Source organism: Bos mutus, chromosome 1 (assembly GCF_027580195.1).
Source record: "Bos mutus isolate GX-2022 chromosome 1, NWIPB_WYAK_1.1, whole genome shotgun sequence".
Lineage (NCBI taxonomy): Eukaryota > Metazoa > Chordata > Mammalia > Artiodactyla > Bovidae > Bos > Bos mutus.
The window spans coordinates 5,859,217-5,878,512 of NC_091617.1; the positions used below are offsets into that span (position 1 = coordinate 5,859,217).

General features: G+C 42.7%; 1 protein-coding gene across 3 annotated transcripts in view; it reads right to left on the bottom strand.

Moving 5' to 3' along the window:
* Positions 1 to 14,235, bottom strand: part of MAP3K7CL (MAP3K7 C-terminal like) — a 48,073-nt gene extending 33,838 nt beyond the window's left edge. Inside the window, exons 1-3 of one of the 3 annotated variants that reach the window (XM_070368719.1) lie at positions 13,979 to 14,235; positions 13,392 to 13,445; positions 11,820 to 11,928 (exon numbers count right to left, since the gene is read on the bottom strand). In XM_070368719.1, coding sequence (XP_070224820.1) covers positions 11,820 to 11,928; positions 13,392 to 13,427 — 145 coding nt within the window. In that variant the 5' untranslated portion in view covers positions 13,428 to 13,445; positions 13,979 to 14,235. Of the gene's footprint in view, positions 1 to 11,819; positions 11,929 to 13,391; positions 13,446 to 13,539; positions 13,580 to 13,978 lie in introns of those variants that run through there. The other 2 variants (XM_070368617.1, XM_070368695.1) reach the window with 2 other exon arrangements.
* Between the last annotated feature and the right edge of the window lie 5,061 nt (positions 14,236 to 19,296).

The following is a 19,296-nucleotide window of genomic DNA, read 5'->3' on the forward strand; positions in this document are numbered from 1 at the left end:
GATTGGTATCCCAACCATTATGACATACCATAGTACATTTTATGATGGGCTTGTCTAAGCATCTATTTAGCAGCTGTTGGATTGCTTTGGTGGTTATTCTGTTTCAGATTTCCTTAAATTGTCTGCTCTGTGATTCTCCATGAATGGGATAAGCAAGACCCATTGGGTCTGTAACCCAAATCCTCGATGATATTTAGTAATTAGAGCTATGCGGCCAGAGCTCTCAGAGAATGCTGCAGCTGGAAGGCACTGGGCAATCATCTGGTCCCAGATTCTCAGAGCAGAGCTGAAGACAAAGGGCCCCAAGAAGGGCAAGGAGTCTCATAAGCGGTGTCACCCCACCCAGGGCTCTTCTCATGCTGCCCTGCGCTGCTTCACCTTCTGCTCCACAGTTTCCCAAACTTTTGTACTTCATGAGCCAGGAACACATTCCCCCAAACACTGGGAGTCATGCCCTTGTGTGTGGTATGTGTGTGTGTCTGTCATTCAGTTGTATCTGACTCTGCGACCCCATGGACTGTAGCCCACCAGGCTCCTCTGGGGACCTTCCCAATGCAGGGATGGAACCCAGGCCTCCTCACTGTAAGCAGATTCTTTGCCATCTGAGCCACCATGGAAGCCCCACGACAACAATAACATTGGATAAATTTAGCTTTATAGACACACATAATCACACACACACACTACCATGTTCTTACTTCTCTTAACATCAGAGAGGAAAACTTCATCAAAACCAAAGCATGTCTATGAACCAGTGTTTGAGAACAACTGCTCTAGACAACATCTTGACTGGACTCTGGAGTCAACCATCTCCCCCTACCCCTCAACCCCTGTGCCCCCAATCCTACATACAACTAAGTCTATCTAGCCTTCCAAACTCTAAATCCTTGGTAAAACAAGTGTAGCTCTCCACCCAGAGAAGATGACCTCAGGAGAGGAAGAAGTCACGATCAGAGAAAATTCCCAAGCCTCACTCCACTCCCCAACCAAGAAGCTGAGAGACAGCTGGCATAGAATCCATTCAATGCGTCTACACGTCCGGCAGCCAGAGCCGGCTTCCTGGGAATGCACCCACACAATTGCAATCGCCCTTCACAGGCGGTCCACACTTGGCTTAATGATCTGAGTACGCTGTCTTGAAATTCTTAGTAATTTTTGAACCAAGAGCCCCAGAATTTTTGCACCATGCCTCCACAAATTGTTGTCCTACCTACAGGACAACCCCTGGTGCTGGTGCCCAGGAGACTGTCTTTCAAGATACATCAGGGGCAAGCTGACACTAGAGAGGCAAGAGTTTGGGCGGTGCCCACAGTGCAGAGGCTCGTCCAAAACCTTTCCTGTTTACTGTTTGCTTGTGTAGACTCCTAACCACTAATTACATGGGCCAGTGCCACTCGGTAGGATAGACAGACCTGCATTTGAATCTCAAGTTGGCCACTCTTTAAGTGGTGAGAGTGGAAGATCAACGTCTCTTGGAGACTCAGTTTTCTCCTCTGCAAAATGGGTGTGACATTCTCTGTCTCAGATTTATTATTAGTAAAGGAATTCATATGTCAATCATTTAGCCTAAAGCCTAGCACCTAGGAAATAATCAGTAGTAATAATGAATGCTTAAGATAATCGCGTTTACTTTCCATCTTTTCACCATAAACTCAGCCAAAGTTGTAACGGCGAGAGAAGGGGTATGTGTGTGTGTGTGTGTGTGCGCATGCAGGCATGCGTGAGTATATGTATAATGGTGTGGATTAAGGGTATTATCTTCATCATCTGAATAATCCAAAGAGAACAGGTAAGATCAAGATCACCGACTCTAATTACTGAATTAGAGTAATTCAGTACTCTATGTAATTTAACTCACCTGGAATCAAGATTGCCGGGAGAAATATCAATAACCTCAGATATGCAGATGACACCACCCTTATGGCAGAAAGTGAAGAGGAACTAAAAAGCCTCTTGATGAAAGTGAAAGTGGAGAGTGGAAAAGTTGGCTTAAAGCTCAACATTCAGAAAACAAAGATCATGGCATCCGGTCCCATCACTTCATGGGAAATAGATGGGGAAACAGTGGAAACAGTGTCAGACTTCATTTTTCTGGGCTCCAAAATCACTACAGATGGTGACTGCAGCCATGAAATTGAAAGATGCTTACTCCTTGGAAGGAAAGTTATGACCAACCTACATAGCATATTCAAAAGCAGAAACATTACTTTGCCAACAAAGGTTCGTCTAGTCAAGGCTATGGTTTTTCCTGTGGTCATGTATGGATGTGAGAGTTGGACTGTGAAGAAAGTTGAGCACTGAAGAATTGATGCTTTTGAACTGTGGTGTTGGAGAAGACTCCTGAGAGTCCCTTGGACTGCAAGGAGATCCAACCAGTCCATTCTGAAGGAGATCAGCCCTGGGATTTCTTTGGAGGGGATGATGCTGAAGCTGAAACTCCAGTACTTTGGCCACCTCATGCGAAGAGTTGACTCATTGGAAAAGATTCTGATGCTGGGAGGGATTGGGGGCAAGAGGAGAAGGGGACGACAGAGGATGAGATGGCTGGATGGCATCACTGACTTGATGGACGTGAGTCTGAGTGAACTCCGGGAGTTGGTGATGGACAGGGAGGCCTGGCATGCTGCGATTCATGGGGTCGCAAAGAGTCCGACACGACTGAGCGACTGATCTGATCTGATGCCAAGTTAAAGATTTCCCTGGTGTGGCCATAACTTCAGGTCTTTAAGGTTTAATCTCTTCATTCAAATCTGAATTTTAAAAGGGTTTGTCTTTACTTCCCTATCAAAGCAAACATTATATAAAATAATGTTTAAAAAAAATTTTAAGTTACACATGAAAAGTCTTTTGAGTACTTTCGTTTGAAATCTAAAGATTCACATTATTTTTAGAAATAAATAAATGACATAGGGCGGCCAACTCACATTACTAATACATCAAAAAGCTATTTTAAGATTTATAGATAGCTTGGTTCTTGTTAGAGCATCATATCGTTTTGAAACACTTCATCCTTTTTTTAAACTTTGTTTTCTGCTTGTTAAACATTCGAGATGAGACTGCTTTAATACACATTGAATTTTCAGGGCCCATATAATTAGGACTAGAGATACAGATATGGATAAAGGTACAGCTTTGGTATGATACCTAGTAGGTTGTCAATTAGTAAAAATCACCATATTACTGTAACCAGTACCTAAAACTATCAGGCAAACAGATCATATATCAAATAGACTGAGTGATATTTCTCTGCATGGAGAGACCTTTTTAAGTTTAAACATAGATTTTATATTTCTATGAAACACTCTTCTAGTCACTATCATTGTAGCTATCATTTTGTGAATCTTATTGATTTATTCTTTTGTAAGAATTTTTGGACTTATTTAGCTTAGAAACGGGCTTCCCTGGTGGCTCAGACAGTAAAGCTTCTGTCTGCAATGCTGGAGACCCAGGTTCGATCCCTGGGTTGGGAAAATCCCTTGGAGAAGGAAATGGCAACCCACTCCAGTACTCTTGCCTGAAAAATCCCATGGACAGAGGAGCTGGCAGGCTACAGTCCATGGTGTCACAAAGAGTCAGACACGACTGAGCGATTTGACTTTCACTTTCAGCTTAGAAACATAGTCACTCACTCAGAAACCTGTGTTCCAAGAACCCTTTGGAAATACATTTATTTCTCAGCACACCACTAAATAGAATTTACCTCTCCCTTTCTTCTTTCCTACTCTGTGAAAACGTATCCGAACGAACTTTCCCTCGTCGTCTCCCAGGACCACCAGGGAAGCCATTTGCTGACAGGAACACTCATTTGTTTATTACTTGGATTCCTTCTTGCCTTGCTTGCACTCAGGCATGTCTGATTCTTTGTGACCCCGTGGACTATAGCCTGCCAGGCTCCTCTGTCCATGGAATTTCCTAGGCAAGTATACAGGAGCGGCTTGCCATTTCCTCCTCCAGGGGATCTTCCCGACCCAGGGATCAAACCCTCGTCTCTTGTGTCTCCTGCATTGGCAGGCAAATTCTTTACCACTGTGCTACCTGGACCCTACCTCTAAATGGGTAATAAAGTAAAATTAACCCCAAGGGCCTGGCTTTGAATCTTTTCCCATTATTTATCAGAGGCTTGATTAGAGTGCCTGCGTGCTAAGTCGCTTCAGTCGTGTCCAACTCTTTGCAACCCCATGAACTGTAGCCCACCAGGCTCCCCTGTTCATGGGATTCTCCAGGCAAGAATACTGGAGTGGGTTGCCATGTTCTCCTCCATGGGATCTTCCCAACCCAGGGATCAAACACGTGCCTCTTCTGTCTGCTGTCTGCATTAGCAGGTGAGTTCTTTACCACTAGTGCCTCCACAAGTTATTTAACCTTCCTTAGCCAACATTTCCACTTCTGTAAAATGGGTATAATAACATCTTTTCAGCAGAGTTGTCACTTGGACTAAATTGATGAGATAGTACAAGCAAAAGCACCCAGGAACTCCATAAGCATTCATTTCCACTCTGATCTTTTCTTTACAGCCTTAAGCAACAGATTCCAACCAATAAATCCAGCTGTATCTCAAAAAATCTTCACCTGGTATCAGAAGCACGAACTCAGAGGGGTTATCGATATTGTATTATAGATTTTATAGTATTTATTAAGTTCTAACTAGGGTTCTCTATTCTGTGCTCTACATATCAGGGATCCCCAACACCTGGGATCCAAAGCCTCATGATCTGAGATGGAACTAATATAATAATAATAGAAATAAAGTGCACAATAAGTGTGATGTGCTTGATTCATCCTAAAACCTACCCCTCCTTCTGTGGAAATATCGTCTTCCACGAAACTGGTCCCTGGTGCCAAAAAGCTTGGGGACTGCTGCTGAAAAGAATACAAATATAGGAGATCACACCCCCACTTCTAAGAGCTTGAGTGGTTTTCAGCTGATTGTTGTCAGCTCATGAGAGATGAACTCAAAGTAGGGTCAGAATTGGGACAGAATGTGACTCAGGAAAATGCAAAGAGACTCACCCAGCCCATGTCCTCAAATGCCACCCTTACCAAGTTGGCTGGTAGAATTCCCGCAGGAACTTGATCCCTAGGCTTCCTACTGATTCCCCCATGGATACGCACAAACACACCGAGAGAGAGAAAAGGGTCAGTCTTGACATTTACTTATTGCTTAGCATGAATCAGGTTTTCCAGACTCTTTCCTGAAAACAAGGATTGAAATGTGAAGAGAAGGGAGTATGGAAACTTTGGGACCCTGAGAAGGAAAAGAGAAATAACACCAAAAGATACCAAAGGTAGAAGAAGTCAAAGGAAGGAAACAATGACAAGAGACACTTCACCTGTATCACAGTTTTGCTGAGAGCTAGTTTTGCAAGTGTAAATCTTGCTTCCAAAGAGACATTCATATAATATCCAGTTAAATTAGATTCAAGGATAGCTGTTTCAGCTACTCCACATAATTCCCACTGCTACACAAAACACCTGGTTTGTGGGGACAAAACAGTTTACATAAACAGAGTGAGTCTTGATTTTTTTAACTAAATGTCTTCTAATGAAATCAGACCTGGATTTAAAAAAAAAAAAAATGTTGAAAGCTATGAGCTTGGGCTTATATTTCTGACTCTAAATAATAAGTATCTCTGACTACAATAATAAGAAAATTTTTTTAACACCAAGGCCTAGATTTTCTTCAAAAGTGTGCCAGATTTTGGCTCCACTGAAGATAAGGAAAATTCTCAAGTAATTAACATCAAATCCGCATGTCCATCAGACTCTAAATTCTAATTGGAGAAGGGCCAGGTTATTCTCCCTAATAACCCAAGAGATGTGATCCATATTTCTCTTCTGCACATTTTCTGTTGAGGAAAACTGACTCCATGAAAGTCCCTATTTAGAAAGTCAACTCTTGGAATTTGAAGTTTGGAGGCAATACAAGTTATATCATTGGTTTATTAAAGACAAGCATTGCTGGGAATTTCCTTGCAGTCCAGTGGTTAGGACTCCAAGCTTTCACTGTACAAGGCCAAGGTTTGATCCCTGGTCTGGGAACTGAGATTCCCAGATCCTACAAAGCCACAGGGTACAGCCAAATAAATTTAAAATTAAATTTTTTAAAGACTCTTTTTTTTTTTTTGTGGACCATTTTTAAAGTCTTTATTGAATTTGTTGCAGTATTGCTTCTGTTTTATGACTTAGGTTTTTTGGCCCAGACCCATGTTAGATCTTAGCTCCCTGACCAGGGATCAAACCCACACCTCCTGCACCGGAAGACAAAGTCTTAATCACTGTACTGTCAGGGACATTCCAATAAAATTTATTCTTAAAAAAAAAAAGAAAGACAAGCATTGCTGCCTCTGGCAGTTACGGTTAGCTAAATGTTACTTAATAAAGCATTCTAGTCTTAGGCTAGAAATGGTGATTGTATTTTAAAAGGTACTTTTTTCCCCCCTAAAAACGGACTACCTTTATTTAACCCCTTGGAGTCCATAGTCTTTTTGGAGACTTGTGGCTCATTTTGCTATCAATGATCAATTCCCCATCTCCCAGGCCAGTCTGTCACCAAGTCTTTCCAACTCTTCCTTCAAAATGTAGTCTGAATTCAGTCATCCCATCCCATTCTCTAATCCAGGCTTTTACCACTTTATCTGTGTGCCATGATAAGAAGCCTCTTCCATTCTCTCATATCCTCACATTCCAGGCTATATCAATTGAACACTTACCATTTTCATCATATTACTCCCTTGCTCAAGAATTCTTGACACTCTGCTGCTTCTGATCAAAACAAACTCTTTCATTGCACTCTCTTGATTGACTTGGTAATGCTGCTGCTGCTGCTGCGTCGCTTCAGTCGTGTCCGACTCTGTGCGACCCCACAGACGGCAGCCCACCAGGCTTCCCCGTCCCTGGGATTCTCCAGGCAAGAACACTGGAGTGGGTTGCCATTTCCTTCTCCAATGCATGAAAGTGAAAAGTGAAAGTGAGCAACCCCATGGACTTCAGCCTACCAGGCTCCTCTGTCCATGGGATTTTCCAGGCAAGAGTACCGGAGTGGGGTGCCATTGCCTTCTCCGTGGTAATGCTAGTTTGCTACTGCTAAGTTGCTTCAGTCGTGTCCAACTCTGTGTGACCCCATAGATGGCAGCCCCCCAGGCTCCCTCATCCCTGGGACTCTCCAGGCAAGAACACTGGAGTGGGTTGCCATTTCCTTCTCCAATGCATAAAAGTGAAAAGTGAAAGTGAAGTTGCTCAGTCGTGTCCAACTCTAGCAACCGCATGGACTGCAGCCTTCCAGGCTCCTCCGTCCATGGGATTTTCCAGGCAAGTTTACTGCTATCTAAAACAAAGCGAGCAACTGAACTGAATTGCAAACAAACTTTGAGCAAAGTGCCCAGCTCAGAGAGGGGCTTAGTAAATGTCCGGTTACTCTTCAACAGTTCAGGCCTCTGCTCCAGTTGTAGAGAGTTTAAGCATTTCCTGAACAAATTGTGCTCTTCCTGACTTAGGTTTTGCTAATGATTTCTGTCTGAAGGAGAAAAGAATTGTTAAAAGATGTGTTGTTGTTGTTGTTGTTGTTTAGTCACTAAGTCATGTCCGACTCTTTTCGACCCCCTGGACTATAGCCTACTAGACTCCTCTGCCCCTGGGATTTCCTAGGGAAGAATACTGGAGTGGGTTGCCATTTCCTTCTCCAGGGGATCTTCCCAGCTCAGGGATCAAATCCGCATCGTCTGCATTGCAGGCGCATTCTTTACTGCTGAGCCACCAGGGAAACCCCAGAAGATGTGTAGCTTCCTTTTTTTACACCTGATTTCCAGAAATGGTATCTTTCCTACACTCTCTTTCTATACCTTACCTGCCTTCAAGCCCAGGATGACTATCACATCTTCCAAGAAGCTGTACCCATCTGCTCTGGGTGACAGATTTTTCCCCAAATCTCTCTGCCTTTTAAAACCCATAGGAGATCTCATTGTACTTCTCTGTTGCACAGCCCACCCGACTTTGACAGAGCACTAGAAATACAGAAACTAAGTAAAGCTCAGCTAATTAATAAGAGCAGAAGCAGAGACACCCACAATCTTGCGTGAAAGTAAAAAGTGAAAGTGAAGTCGTTCAGTCATGACCGACTCGTGGCGACCCCATGGACTGTAGCCCACCAGGCTCCTCCATCCATGGGATTTTCTAGGCAAGAGTACTGGAGTGGCTTGCCATTGCCTTCTCCAACCAAGTGAATAAGGAGTCGCTAAATAGTTGCAGCTCATTTATCCTGTAAACCCTACCTTGACATGAGGTAGAAGCGTGAGATGTAGGTGAAACATACAGCTGCTTCGTGGTTTATACTTTGCTTAATTCTCCAGAATCAGTCATCATTAACACAGGGGCTAGTTTAGTCCTTAATTTGTATCAAACATGATGCTAAATGCTTTATCGACATTGCTATTATTGTTTTAGTCACTAAATCATATCTGACTCTTTGCAACCCCATGGACTGTAGCCCACCAGGCTCCTCTGTCCAGGGGGACTCCCAGGCTAGAATACAGGAGTAGGTTGTCATTTCCTTCACCAGGGGGTCTTCCCCACCCAGGATCGAACCCACATCTCCTGCATTGCAGGTGGATTCTTTACCACTGAGCCACCTGGGAAGCCCCCTTTATCTATATAGTGTTATTAATTCTTCCAACAACTCTATGAGTTATTACTAAACACATATGGGAAACTGAAGTTCAGAAAAGTTGAGTGATTTATGCAAGATCATACAAACAGTGATGGAAATGAATCTGGAAACCACCCCTCACTAGTTCCAAAGTCCTAGGCCCTTAACTTTTACACTAAATTGTCTCAGAAAAATATGAAGAAAAATAAAAGATGACTAGAGGAATAAGCACAGCATTAGGCTTATGAGAAATGAACAAGTCAACATTCACAGACAAAGATGTCTCCTTTTCTCGTGGACTCTCCTTACTCCCTATAATAAATTCAATAACATGGAATTACTTTTTAAAAGTTTACTTGGTTTTCTCACTTATTATAAATGAGATGTTTTCCTTTGTTTCCCCCCTACATGAGTGGTCTATAGACCACATGCACTGGAATGCAAAAGGCATGCACAGTGCGTGTGATGGCAAGTGCTGCGTGGTGTGACACACTCCTTACTCAAGAATTCAGAGGGAGTGTCCCCAAGTGTCTGCAAAGCATCTTTCTGTACACTTGCAACTTCAGGTGCATTAGGAAATACAGATTGTTGGACTTTGGTCAGAACTCACTGCAGTAGGAGTAGGGCCATGGGACATACATTTTTGATGAGTGCTCTCCGATGATTATTTTAAGAAAGATTGAGAAACAGGGAACTCTAACTCCTGTCTTGGGTTCTCTAGTTAGGTGCTTTATCTAGATCTATGGGAATGCACTGATCCTTTTTAAAATTTAATTTTAGAAGGTTGTTCATAAAACTTCATAAGTGTCCTTTTGTAGGGGTAAAAGGCAGGAATTACTTGAAATAAATGACAACCCTTATTGGAAGCTACCATATCAAAAAAACCCATGAATTTCAGAAGTGGACATTCTTGGGACATTTGAAAGAGACTGGAACAAACCAATCAAAATTGACTGATGAAAAATACGCAGGAATTCTCAGTGCTCAAAAGATGATGGTAAATTAATTACAAGTTGTACATCTTGTATTTCAAGGAAGAATCTATTCATGCAACCCAGAGAGCAAGAGCCTCCTCTCTCCATGGCTCTTTTCTGTGCATTAATTTTGTTAAAATGAAAATGAGGGCACATTTATTTGTGTCATCCCAAATTATGACATAATCATACTATTTAGAACAAACAAGCTTTATATACTACATTTTCTCTGGAACTCTGTTGATTATAACAGGACTTGTCTTGCTCATGTGGAACACAAGCACAAGGAAGAAAATTGTACATTTGCTTTCTCCCTGGAGTTTGGGTTTACATGTGTCTGTCTTGAGAGCCAGCCAATCAAGCACTTGTTACTCCTCAAAATCTTGCATTTATAAAGTGCATAAAAACAGAAGGAGCTTTTCTTTTTTTGTTGTTTGGTTTTTCTTTTTGTTTTAACAAGAGACTTCATTCTTCAGAGCAGTTTTAGGTTTATAGATAAATTGAGTAGAAAGTATAGAGAGTTCTTACAGACTCTTTCTCCCTACACATGTAGTTTTCTTTTTCTTCTTAGAGACACAGCTTGGAATAATGGAGAGGGTTTAAACAGTCCAGTCCAGGGATGAGAGTTTAAATCATAACTCTGTTATTTACTAACAGCGTGGTCTCTGGACTTCAGTCTTTGTCTCTGCAAATTAAGAATACTAATAGGTACATAGCATGGTTATTCCAAAGATCAGAAATAGTATAAATGAAAGTCTAGTGAAAAGACAAATGCAACTGATAGTCATTGTCATTTCTAAGTTGGGATGTGTTGATTCGCCAGTTGGGAGGATTTCCCTTCACCATTGTCTTTCAGGGCAACATTGAGTGGGAATATAGCATAACAGCAGCCATGGAAAAAGTGTGAGAAAAGTAGGTGATAAAGAATCAAGGCTTCACCTCTTTCACCTCTAGAACGAATCCACCACTGGGGGCTGCACAGTCTAGGAACCCCAGGGTAATTGTCACCATCATAACCATGCAGTCTAATAAAGTCTGATGGAGGAGGAAATGGCAACCCACTCCAGTATCCTTGCCTAGAAAACTCCATGGACAAGGGAGCCTGGTGGGCTGCAGTCGGCGTTGCAAAGACTGAGCGACTGCGCACATGTGGTCAAGTCTGAATGGGCTGTGTAATGTCAGACATCACAGAGCCCAGATCCTTACCCGGTATTACTTCGTCCCCTTTCAATCATTACTTTTTAAACTGTTCCTTCCTCCAGGAGCACCGTAAGAAAGAAGGAAGGAAGGAAGAAAGAGGGAAGGAAAGAATCAATTCTCAGAAGATCTAAGGTTTCAATGATGATGTGGTTTAAAGTGTATGATTATGTGACTTTAACGGATGACATTAGACTGCAGGCAAAAGCTGATGCCAGTGGAAGAAACCCAAGCCTTCCCTTCCTCGAGGCTGTGACCTCACACCACCTGGGGTCCCCTGTCAAAGGGGGTGCAACTGAATATGCATGTTAAGAGGTCACTGAAGGAAGCCATGACACAGGGCTCTAAGTATGGCAGCCTCACCTCAGACCGGACTATTTCAAGAGGGTTCGCCTCACCTGTCCCATTCATCACTCCCATTGGAGTCTATTTAGCCGGAAGTGTGGGAGCACCAGCAAGAAACCAGCATTTAGGACTGGGCTTCAGGAAATGCTGCTGGAACCAGGACAGTGATATTTTTATCTTACCTAGCCAACTGCCAGCTCTTAGTACACGTTTCCTCATGCAGTTTGAACAATGACATAATTTGCTCTCCTTTGAAATTGTTATAGCTCCATGAATTTTATAATAAAAGAAAGCGAAAATGGAGAAAGTGAAAAAGAAATGTGCTCCAACCACCCAAAGTTTGGAGATGGAAATATCACCAGAGGGATTTCTGGAAGCCACATTTCAACAATGCGTGATTAAAAAAAAAAAAACCATACTCCCCATCACTGGGTCATACCAGGCATGCTCTTTTTTAGGTCATGCAGCATGCAAGATCTTAGTTCCCTGACCAAGGATCGAACCTGTAGCCCCTGCAGAGGAAGTGCAGAGTCCTAACCACCGGACTGCCAGGGAAGTCCCCAGGCATGCATTTTTAAATACCCTTCATGAAAAAGATGATGGTAAGAAGGCAGGAGGCAGGGTGGTGGTAGGGGGGCTCTTTTCCTCAGAGCAGAGCATACCTGCAGCATTATCGAGGCTGAAGGCAATGCGTACTGGCTTATCTGCAGGTACCCTGGCTGTGCTGATCATGTGGGCACCTGAGCCTTGGCCTTCCTCTGGGTCTTCCAGCTGCAAGGACAAGACAGAGCCATGGTCACTTTATCCAACATCGTCCCAAGAGCCCTTTGGAAATTAGAAAAGAAAATTAGTAAGCAATGTTTTCTTATTTTAAAGCTGTTTCTAGCTCCTAGCTTCCTTTCCCTACACCTGCTCCATTTAAAATTCTTTTTCTGGCTTATAAAAAAAATTTGCTTTGGAAATACATCTGGAGTGAGATTTACAGGATGGAGCAAAATCTCCACCCACCTCACTTTTTAAAATATCTCCTATACTGACCCATCCAGCCCTGGCCCTTTGAGGTCTTACATAGTGCTTTATTTTTAATTGAGGGGGATAAAGAACCTTAATAAGGCATCAGACAGTTCTTCACACTCAGAAGCCTAAACTGGATCTGAATTATTGATCTGGGAGTGGTAACAAACGAGTATCATATCATGGAATTATTTCAATGACTACTTAATTATTTCAATACCAAAGACTACTTAAAGACATTCCCCCATTATATTATGAATAGTATGTGCTTTAAATATCTGATTACCTATAAGTCTATCAAACATTTCTAAAGTATATATGATAAAAGCAAAAGACAACATATAATATAAGCAAAAGACAAATCCTAAAACATCCTACGCATACTCCACCCCACAAACTAAATTATCATTGAATTAATAAACTAAGATAGAAATGAATGGAAAAACATACTACAGATAAAATGGATTGGGGTAGATGAAAATATATGAATATTTCTTTGTTAAAATAAGAGAATTTAGCCCAAATACATTTTAACAAAGGTATTTGTTTTTATTCAATGGAACTAGGAAAAGATATTATAAATACACGATATCTCTGTCATTTAAACTCATGTATTTAACGTCTCTATTTTTAATCAAGCATCCCCCTAAGCCTTCTATTTTCCTTCTCATGGAGACAGTAAACCAAAAACTCTGAATGATATTTTAAGGAAAATGTTTCTAAAAATGGCAATATATAAATCATCTATTTACCCATCCTTAGTGAGATTCTGGGAACTGCTGTAGCAGGGCATTTTCTCACAGCAAGGTTTCTGATTCTTTCCCATAACTTTTCTCTATCTAAAAATAGTGTTCTAGAAAACTGAATTTTGTTTTTACAATTATTTATAGAGTCAAAGCAAATGCATATATATATACATACGTATATTTAGACATACATACATATGGAATCATCTTACCCAGTACATGAAAAGAGAACAGGCTTATATTAAACACCTAGCATAGCTTTGGAGAAAAACCAGCGACTGTTTATCACCCAGTTAGAATCATAGTTGGCCCATTCATTTAACACTACAAGTAGCAATGAACCATAAAGCACTCCAAGTCATGTCATTCTAAGTTAGAAAAAAGGATTAACATGAAACATTCGACTCAAGAAAAGGGTAATATAAAATCACTGTTACTTGACTCAAAATTTGCTTTATCTTAGCTCTGACATACATTTGTGTGTAGTCTCGTCTGGTTAGAATCAACCATCTCGTTAGCCACCTGTTCCTAGGGAATAGAACAGACTGTCTCAAATTAAACAAAACAAACAATAAAAATCCCCTTAAAGTTGCAGCCAAAAGAAAAAGTCTTATCATCACACCCTGTACCATCACCAAACCATATTATCGGAACATCTGAGGGTGAAAAGCTTCACTCCTCCTTTGGCTAAGTCTCCCAGTGCTTTCTTGCACCAAGACAGAAACCACAAGGGGTGGAAATTTGCCTCCAGGGGTTTTGTAGATAGATCCCTGGCAGGGTTTCCAGCCAAGGGGTGGGGGAGAATGAAATTGATCAACACAGCCAATTAGAGCCCCTCCCCTCCACACAACGGAGAACATCTGTCTGCCTCCCAAAGGATGGCGGGCGGCAAAGTTGGGTGGATCTGGAGTTCCACACGGTGTCAGCCCCTGCACCCACTTGCCTTTTCATCACACCGCCTGGGGGAAATGGGCTGATTCCTCCTCGGGGCGGTAGCAGAGCTTTGGTGAAGTTGCTGGTGCTCTGAGCGTTTCGTTGGCCTTTCACACCTGTCGCCTTACCTCACTTAGTCGAGTGTCTGGACTCGTGTAATCCAGGGCCAGCCACTGCCTTGGCCGGTTGCTGCCTTTGTGGAGTAGAGACCTAGTGGCAGACCAGGCTGCACCTGCCACATAGCAGCGTGACAATCTGAGCAGCAGTGACAGCTGGGAGGGCGGCTCGCTGCTACCTGCTGTCCCCCAGACCCCAGCGTCCCACGGGGCCTCTCCCTGTTCCGCTTCCCTCCACGACCCCTCTCTCCTTTCCTTGCCTCTCCCGCAGCCAGGATGTTGTCATGCTTCTAGAAAAAGCAAGCGCAAAAGAAAAACCCTCCTCCTGTCAAGAGGCATTGATAAACAGCAAGTTGCGGAGCGTCCAAATGTTTTAATTCATTAGTCCTGGCAAACCTAAAATACAAACAGACTTGCTTCACAAGACAGGAATGTCTTCAGCGTGACCCAATCGGTGTCTGTGTCTATTCCAGCAAACGGGCCGGGAGAGCATGACTGCAGTCAGCAAAAATGTTTCGGCCGCTCCAATCGGCTCCCCGGGACCCGGCCAACTTGGATGGGCCACCGGCCGACTCGGAGGAGATGATAGAGTGATGATTCCGCGGAAGAACGTGAGGGCTGCGGTTGAGCTGCTGTTGGGCTTGATGACTTGATCCCATCTACGATGCAACTGACCGCGCAACGGAGAGTCGATGGTAAACAGGCCGGGAGAGTTCAAACTGTCCAAGCTTTTTAACAGCCATCAACCTGGAGGTCAGAAGTACTTCAGAAGAGGCGGATGTTGGAGTTTAAATGATGAAAGATAAACAAGTATTAGGATGCACCAAAACAAATATCGTATAGTAACACGTATATATGGACTCTAGAAAGATGTTACTGATGAACCTATTTGCAGGGCAGCAGTAGAGATGAAGACATGCAGAACACACTTGTGGACACAGTGGAGGAAGGAGAGGATGGGACAAATTGAGAGAGGAGCACGGAAACAGCCATTACCATATGTAAAACAGATAGCCAGTGGGAATTTATTAACACAAAAAGCTCAGCCTGGTCTCTGTGACAACCCAGAGGGGTGGAATGGGTGGGAGGTGGCAGGAAGGTTCAAGAGGGAGGGGACATATGTATACCTGTGGCTGATTCTTGTTGCTGTATGGCAGAAACCAACATAACATTGTAAAGCAATTATCCTCCAATTAAAAATAAATAAAAAAGAGAGAATGTACAGACTGGGAGAAAAATCTTTGCAAAATACATACTAGGTAAAGGACAGATATCCAAAACATAAAAAGAACTCTAACAACTCAGCAACAGGAAAACAATCCAGTGGGTAAAATCTCCGAATAGACATCTCACAAACAAAAATATACAGACAGCAAATAATCATGAAAAGATGCTGAATACCATATGTCGTTGCTGCTGCTGCAGCTGCTGCTAAGTCGCTTCAGTCATGTCCGACTCTGTGCGACCCCATAGACAGCAGCCCACCAGGCTCCCCTGTCCCTGGGATTCTCCAGGCAAAAACACTGGAGTGGGTTGCCATTTCCTCCAATGCATGAAAGTGAAAAGTGAAAGTGAAGTTGCTCAGTCGTGTCCGGCTCCTAGCGACCCCTAGGAAATTGCAAATTAAAGCAAAATGAGATACCCTAATAGATACGCTATTAGAATGGCCAGAACCAAAACAAACAAACAAACAAACAAACAAAACACTGACAATGCCAAATACTGATAAGGGTGAAAAATGGTGTGGCCACTTGGGAGACAGTTTGGTAGTTTTCTACAAAACTGAACATAGTCTTAGCATATGATCCAGCAGTCACACTGCCTGGTATTTACCCAAAGGAACTGAAAACTCGTGTCCACACAAACACTTACACACAGGTGTTCACAGCAGCTTCATTCACGATTGCCAAAACTTGGAGGCAAACAACACATCCTTTCATAGGTGAATGGCTAAACAAACTGTTGTATATCCACACAATGAAATATTAGTCAGTGGTAAACAGAAATAAGTGTATCAAGCTACAAAAAGACATGGAGGAAGCTTAAGTGTGTATAATTAAGTGAGAGAGGCCAGTCTGAAAAGACTACATACTGTATGATTCCAACCACAAGGCATTCTGGAAAAGGCACAGTTATGGAGACAGTACAAAGACCAGCAGTTGACTGTGTTTGGGGAGAGGGGAGAGGGGTGGAGAGGAAGAGGGGGATAAATAGATGGCGCGTGGGGTTTTAGGGTAGTGAGACTATTCTGCATGACACTCGAATGATGGATTTATGTCATTATACATTTGTCACAACCCATAAAATGTACAACACCAACAGTTACAAACTACAGACTTTGGTTAATAATAATGTGTCTATATGGACTCATCAATTGTAACAAATGTACCATACTAATGCAAGATGTTAAGAATTGGGGAAATTAGGGGAGGAGAAGTAGAGGGAGGAGATAGATGGGAGCTGCATGATTTCCACTCATTTTTCCCTGTAAACTTTAAATTGCTCAAAAAATGTTAAATAAATAAGTAAAAGGATATAGCAAGTTTCCTTGCTCTAATGAATAAAAGGCTAATTTGTTATGCTATACACAGTGTGTGTATGTGTGTGTGTGTGTGTGTATGCTCAGTTGTGTCTGACTTTTTGCAACCCCCATGGATTTTTGCTCACCGGGCTCCTCTGTCCATAGGAGTTCCCAGGTAAGAATACTGGAGTGGGTTGTCATTTCCTTCTCCAGGGGATCTTCCTGACCCACAGATCGAACCCACGTCTCCTGCAATGGCAGGCAGCTTCTTTACCACTGCACCACCTGGGAAGCCCATAAACAGTAATAAGGGGTATAGATGCAAATGATTAAAAGCATTCACATATAAGCCTATTTGCATTTCTAACGGCAAATCTTTCCAGAAATTTTTATTACTGTTTGATGTTATTTTATGGAAACATCATTTATCTATTGCATTAAAATTTATCAAAGAGTCTTATCCAAAAGAGGTTCATCTTCATCTTCCCAATAATCCTGTGAAATAAACATGGTCAATACTGTCATCTCTATTTAATGGATGAGAAAACTGAGACTCAGACGATTTAAGTAACAAGTTCAAGGAGAAATGATCATTATGGAATAACGACCCAGGAAAGATTCAGGTTCTCTCATTTCGGGGCTTCCCTGGTAAAGAATCTGCCTGCAATGCAGGAGACCTGGATTCGATCCCTGGGTTCACACTATTTCCACCGTACCAGGAGGCACTCTACATGAAAGATCAGATTGGGTTGTTTTGTTAACAGTGTCTGACTCTCCAACTTCCTTGGTGGTCCAGTGGTTAAGATACCACTTGCCAATGCAGGGGACACATATTCGATCCCTGGTCCTGGAAGATTCCACAGGTTGCAAGGCAGCTAAGCTTGTGCATCACAACTGCTGAGCCAGCGGTCAAGGCCTATGGGCCACAACTACTGAGCCCATGCACCTCGAGGCTGTGCTCTGGAATAAAAGAAGCCACCTCAACGAGAAGCCCACACACCCAAACAAAGATAGCCCCCCTCACCTCAACTAGAGGAAGCCCATGAGCAGCAACGGAGGCCCAGGATGGCCAAAAATAAGCAAGCAAATAACAGTGCCTGACTCTCAACTTTGGGTCTGAAGGAGACTAAGGTATACTTTTCTTTATGGTCTAGCATCTAGGTTCCCCCAACACCATCTTTACCATGACACTTAAGTTCAACCTCAAGGAAACGAAAGTTTGTGGATCCTGTGTGCACTGATTAGGAAGTGGATACCAATTCTGCCACCGCCGCCGCCGCTAAGTCGCTTCAGTCGTGTCCGACTCTGTGCGACCCCGTAGAGTGCGACAGCCCACCAGGCTCCCCCATCCCTGGGATTCTCCAGGCAAGAATACTGGAGTGGGTTGCCATTTCCTTCTCCAGTGCATGAAAGTGGAAAGTGAAAGTGAAGTTGCTCAGTCGTGTTTGACTCTTAGCGACCCCATGGACTGCAGCCCACCAGGCCCCTCTGTCCATGGGATTTTCCAGGCAAGAGTACTGGAGTGGGGTGCCATTGCCTTCTCCGATTCTGCACTGGCTCCCAAATCCGGGTGTGCCTTCAGGGAAAACTAGTGGTGACAAGGACGTTGCCAAGGGAATCAGTAACTGAAGGCATCTGGAGTCCAGTGAAACTGACCCTTCATAATGGAAGGACTCAGAAGGAGGTAGCATCTTTTTCCTCTGCCCTGATCATCAAAGCCCTTGGCAAGCCAACCAGAGAAAGAAAAAGGCAGTTATACACTAGACACAACAGAAATATCAACTCTTATGATGTTGTCAAAAGCACCTGACAGATGTAACATAGGTTTTTATGCAGAGAAATCTCCAGCATCTTTATAGCAGTCCTGGGGACCACCTATTGTGTGGTCTGCTATGTCCAGCTACATTCTCATGACATTAGCAGTGGTGTGATGATGCCCAGTTGGTAAAGAAATACAAAGGAAAAGACGTCATTAAAGGACAATGACAATCACAACAAAGGAACAAAAAGACTACATCTAAATACTCTAAATGTGCTCTGTCCAAGCCCAATCACACAAATTCAAGGCTTTAAATAATAATAGTCACCAGTTCTTCTGTTCCCATGGGAGCAGTGATGTATTTCTTGGCTCTTTATCTAAACACTTCCAAGAGGGTAACAAATCTGAAACCCAAGTGAAATCCCTTCCCACAATTGTAACCCAAAATAACTACATGGTATTTTAAGAATTCAATAGAATTATACTAATTCAATCCAGAAAGAATAGGGTTTGTACCTCAAAATATTAACAGATTAGCAGTATGTCTCTGGCTAGGAGCAACATGTAAAATTTTTGTTTTCTCCTTTTCAGCAGTAAATGGGTTTTTATTGTTACATGGAAAGTTATTTTTTTTTTTGTAAGGTTTTTTGTTTATTTACTTTTTGGTTGTGCTGGGTCTTTGTTGCTGCTTGAGGGCTTTCTCTAGTTGCAGCGAGTGGGTGTTACTCTGTGTGTGGTGCACAGGCTTCTCATCGCAGTGACTTCTCTTGTTACAGAGCACAGGCTCTAGGCACATGGGCTCAGTAGTTGTGGCACAAGAACTTAGTTGCTCCAAGGCTTGTGGGATCCTCCCAGACCAGGGATAGAGGACCAGGGATCAAAACTGTATCCCCTGCATTGGCAGGCGGATTCTTATCCACTGTACCACCAAGAAAGTCCTAGAAAGTTATTTTTAACAGAAATCAAGGAGATTTTCAAATAATGAACCCTTGACTTGCTTCTAAATTGTGGTCTATAATACACACGGCAGCTCAGCGTACAGACTGTTGT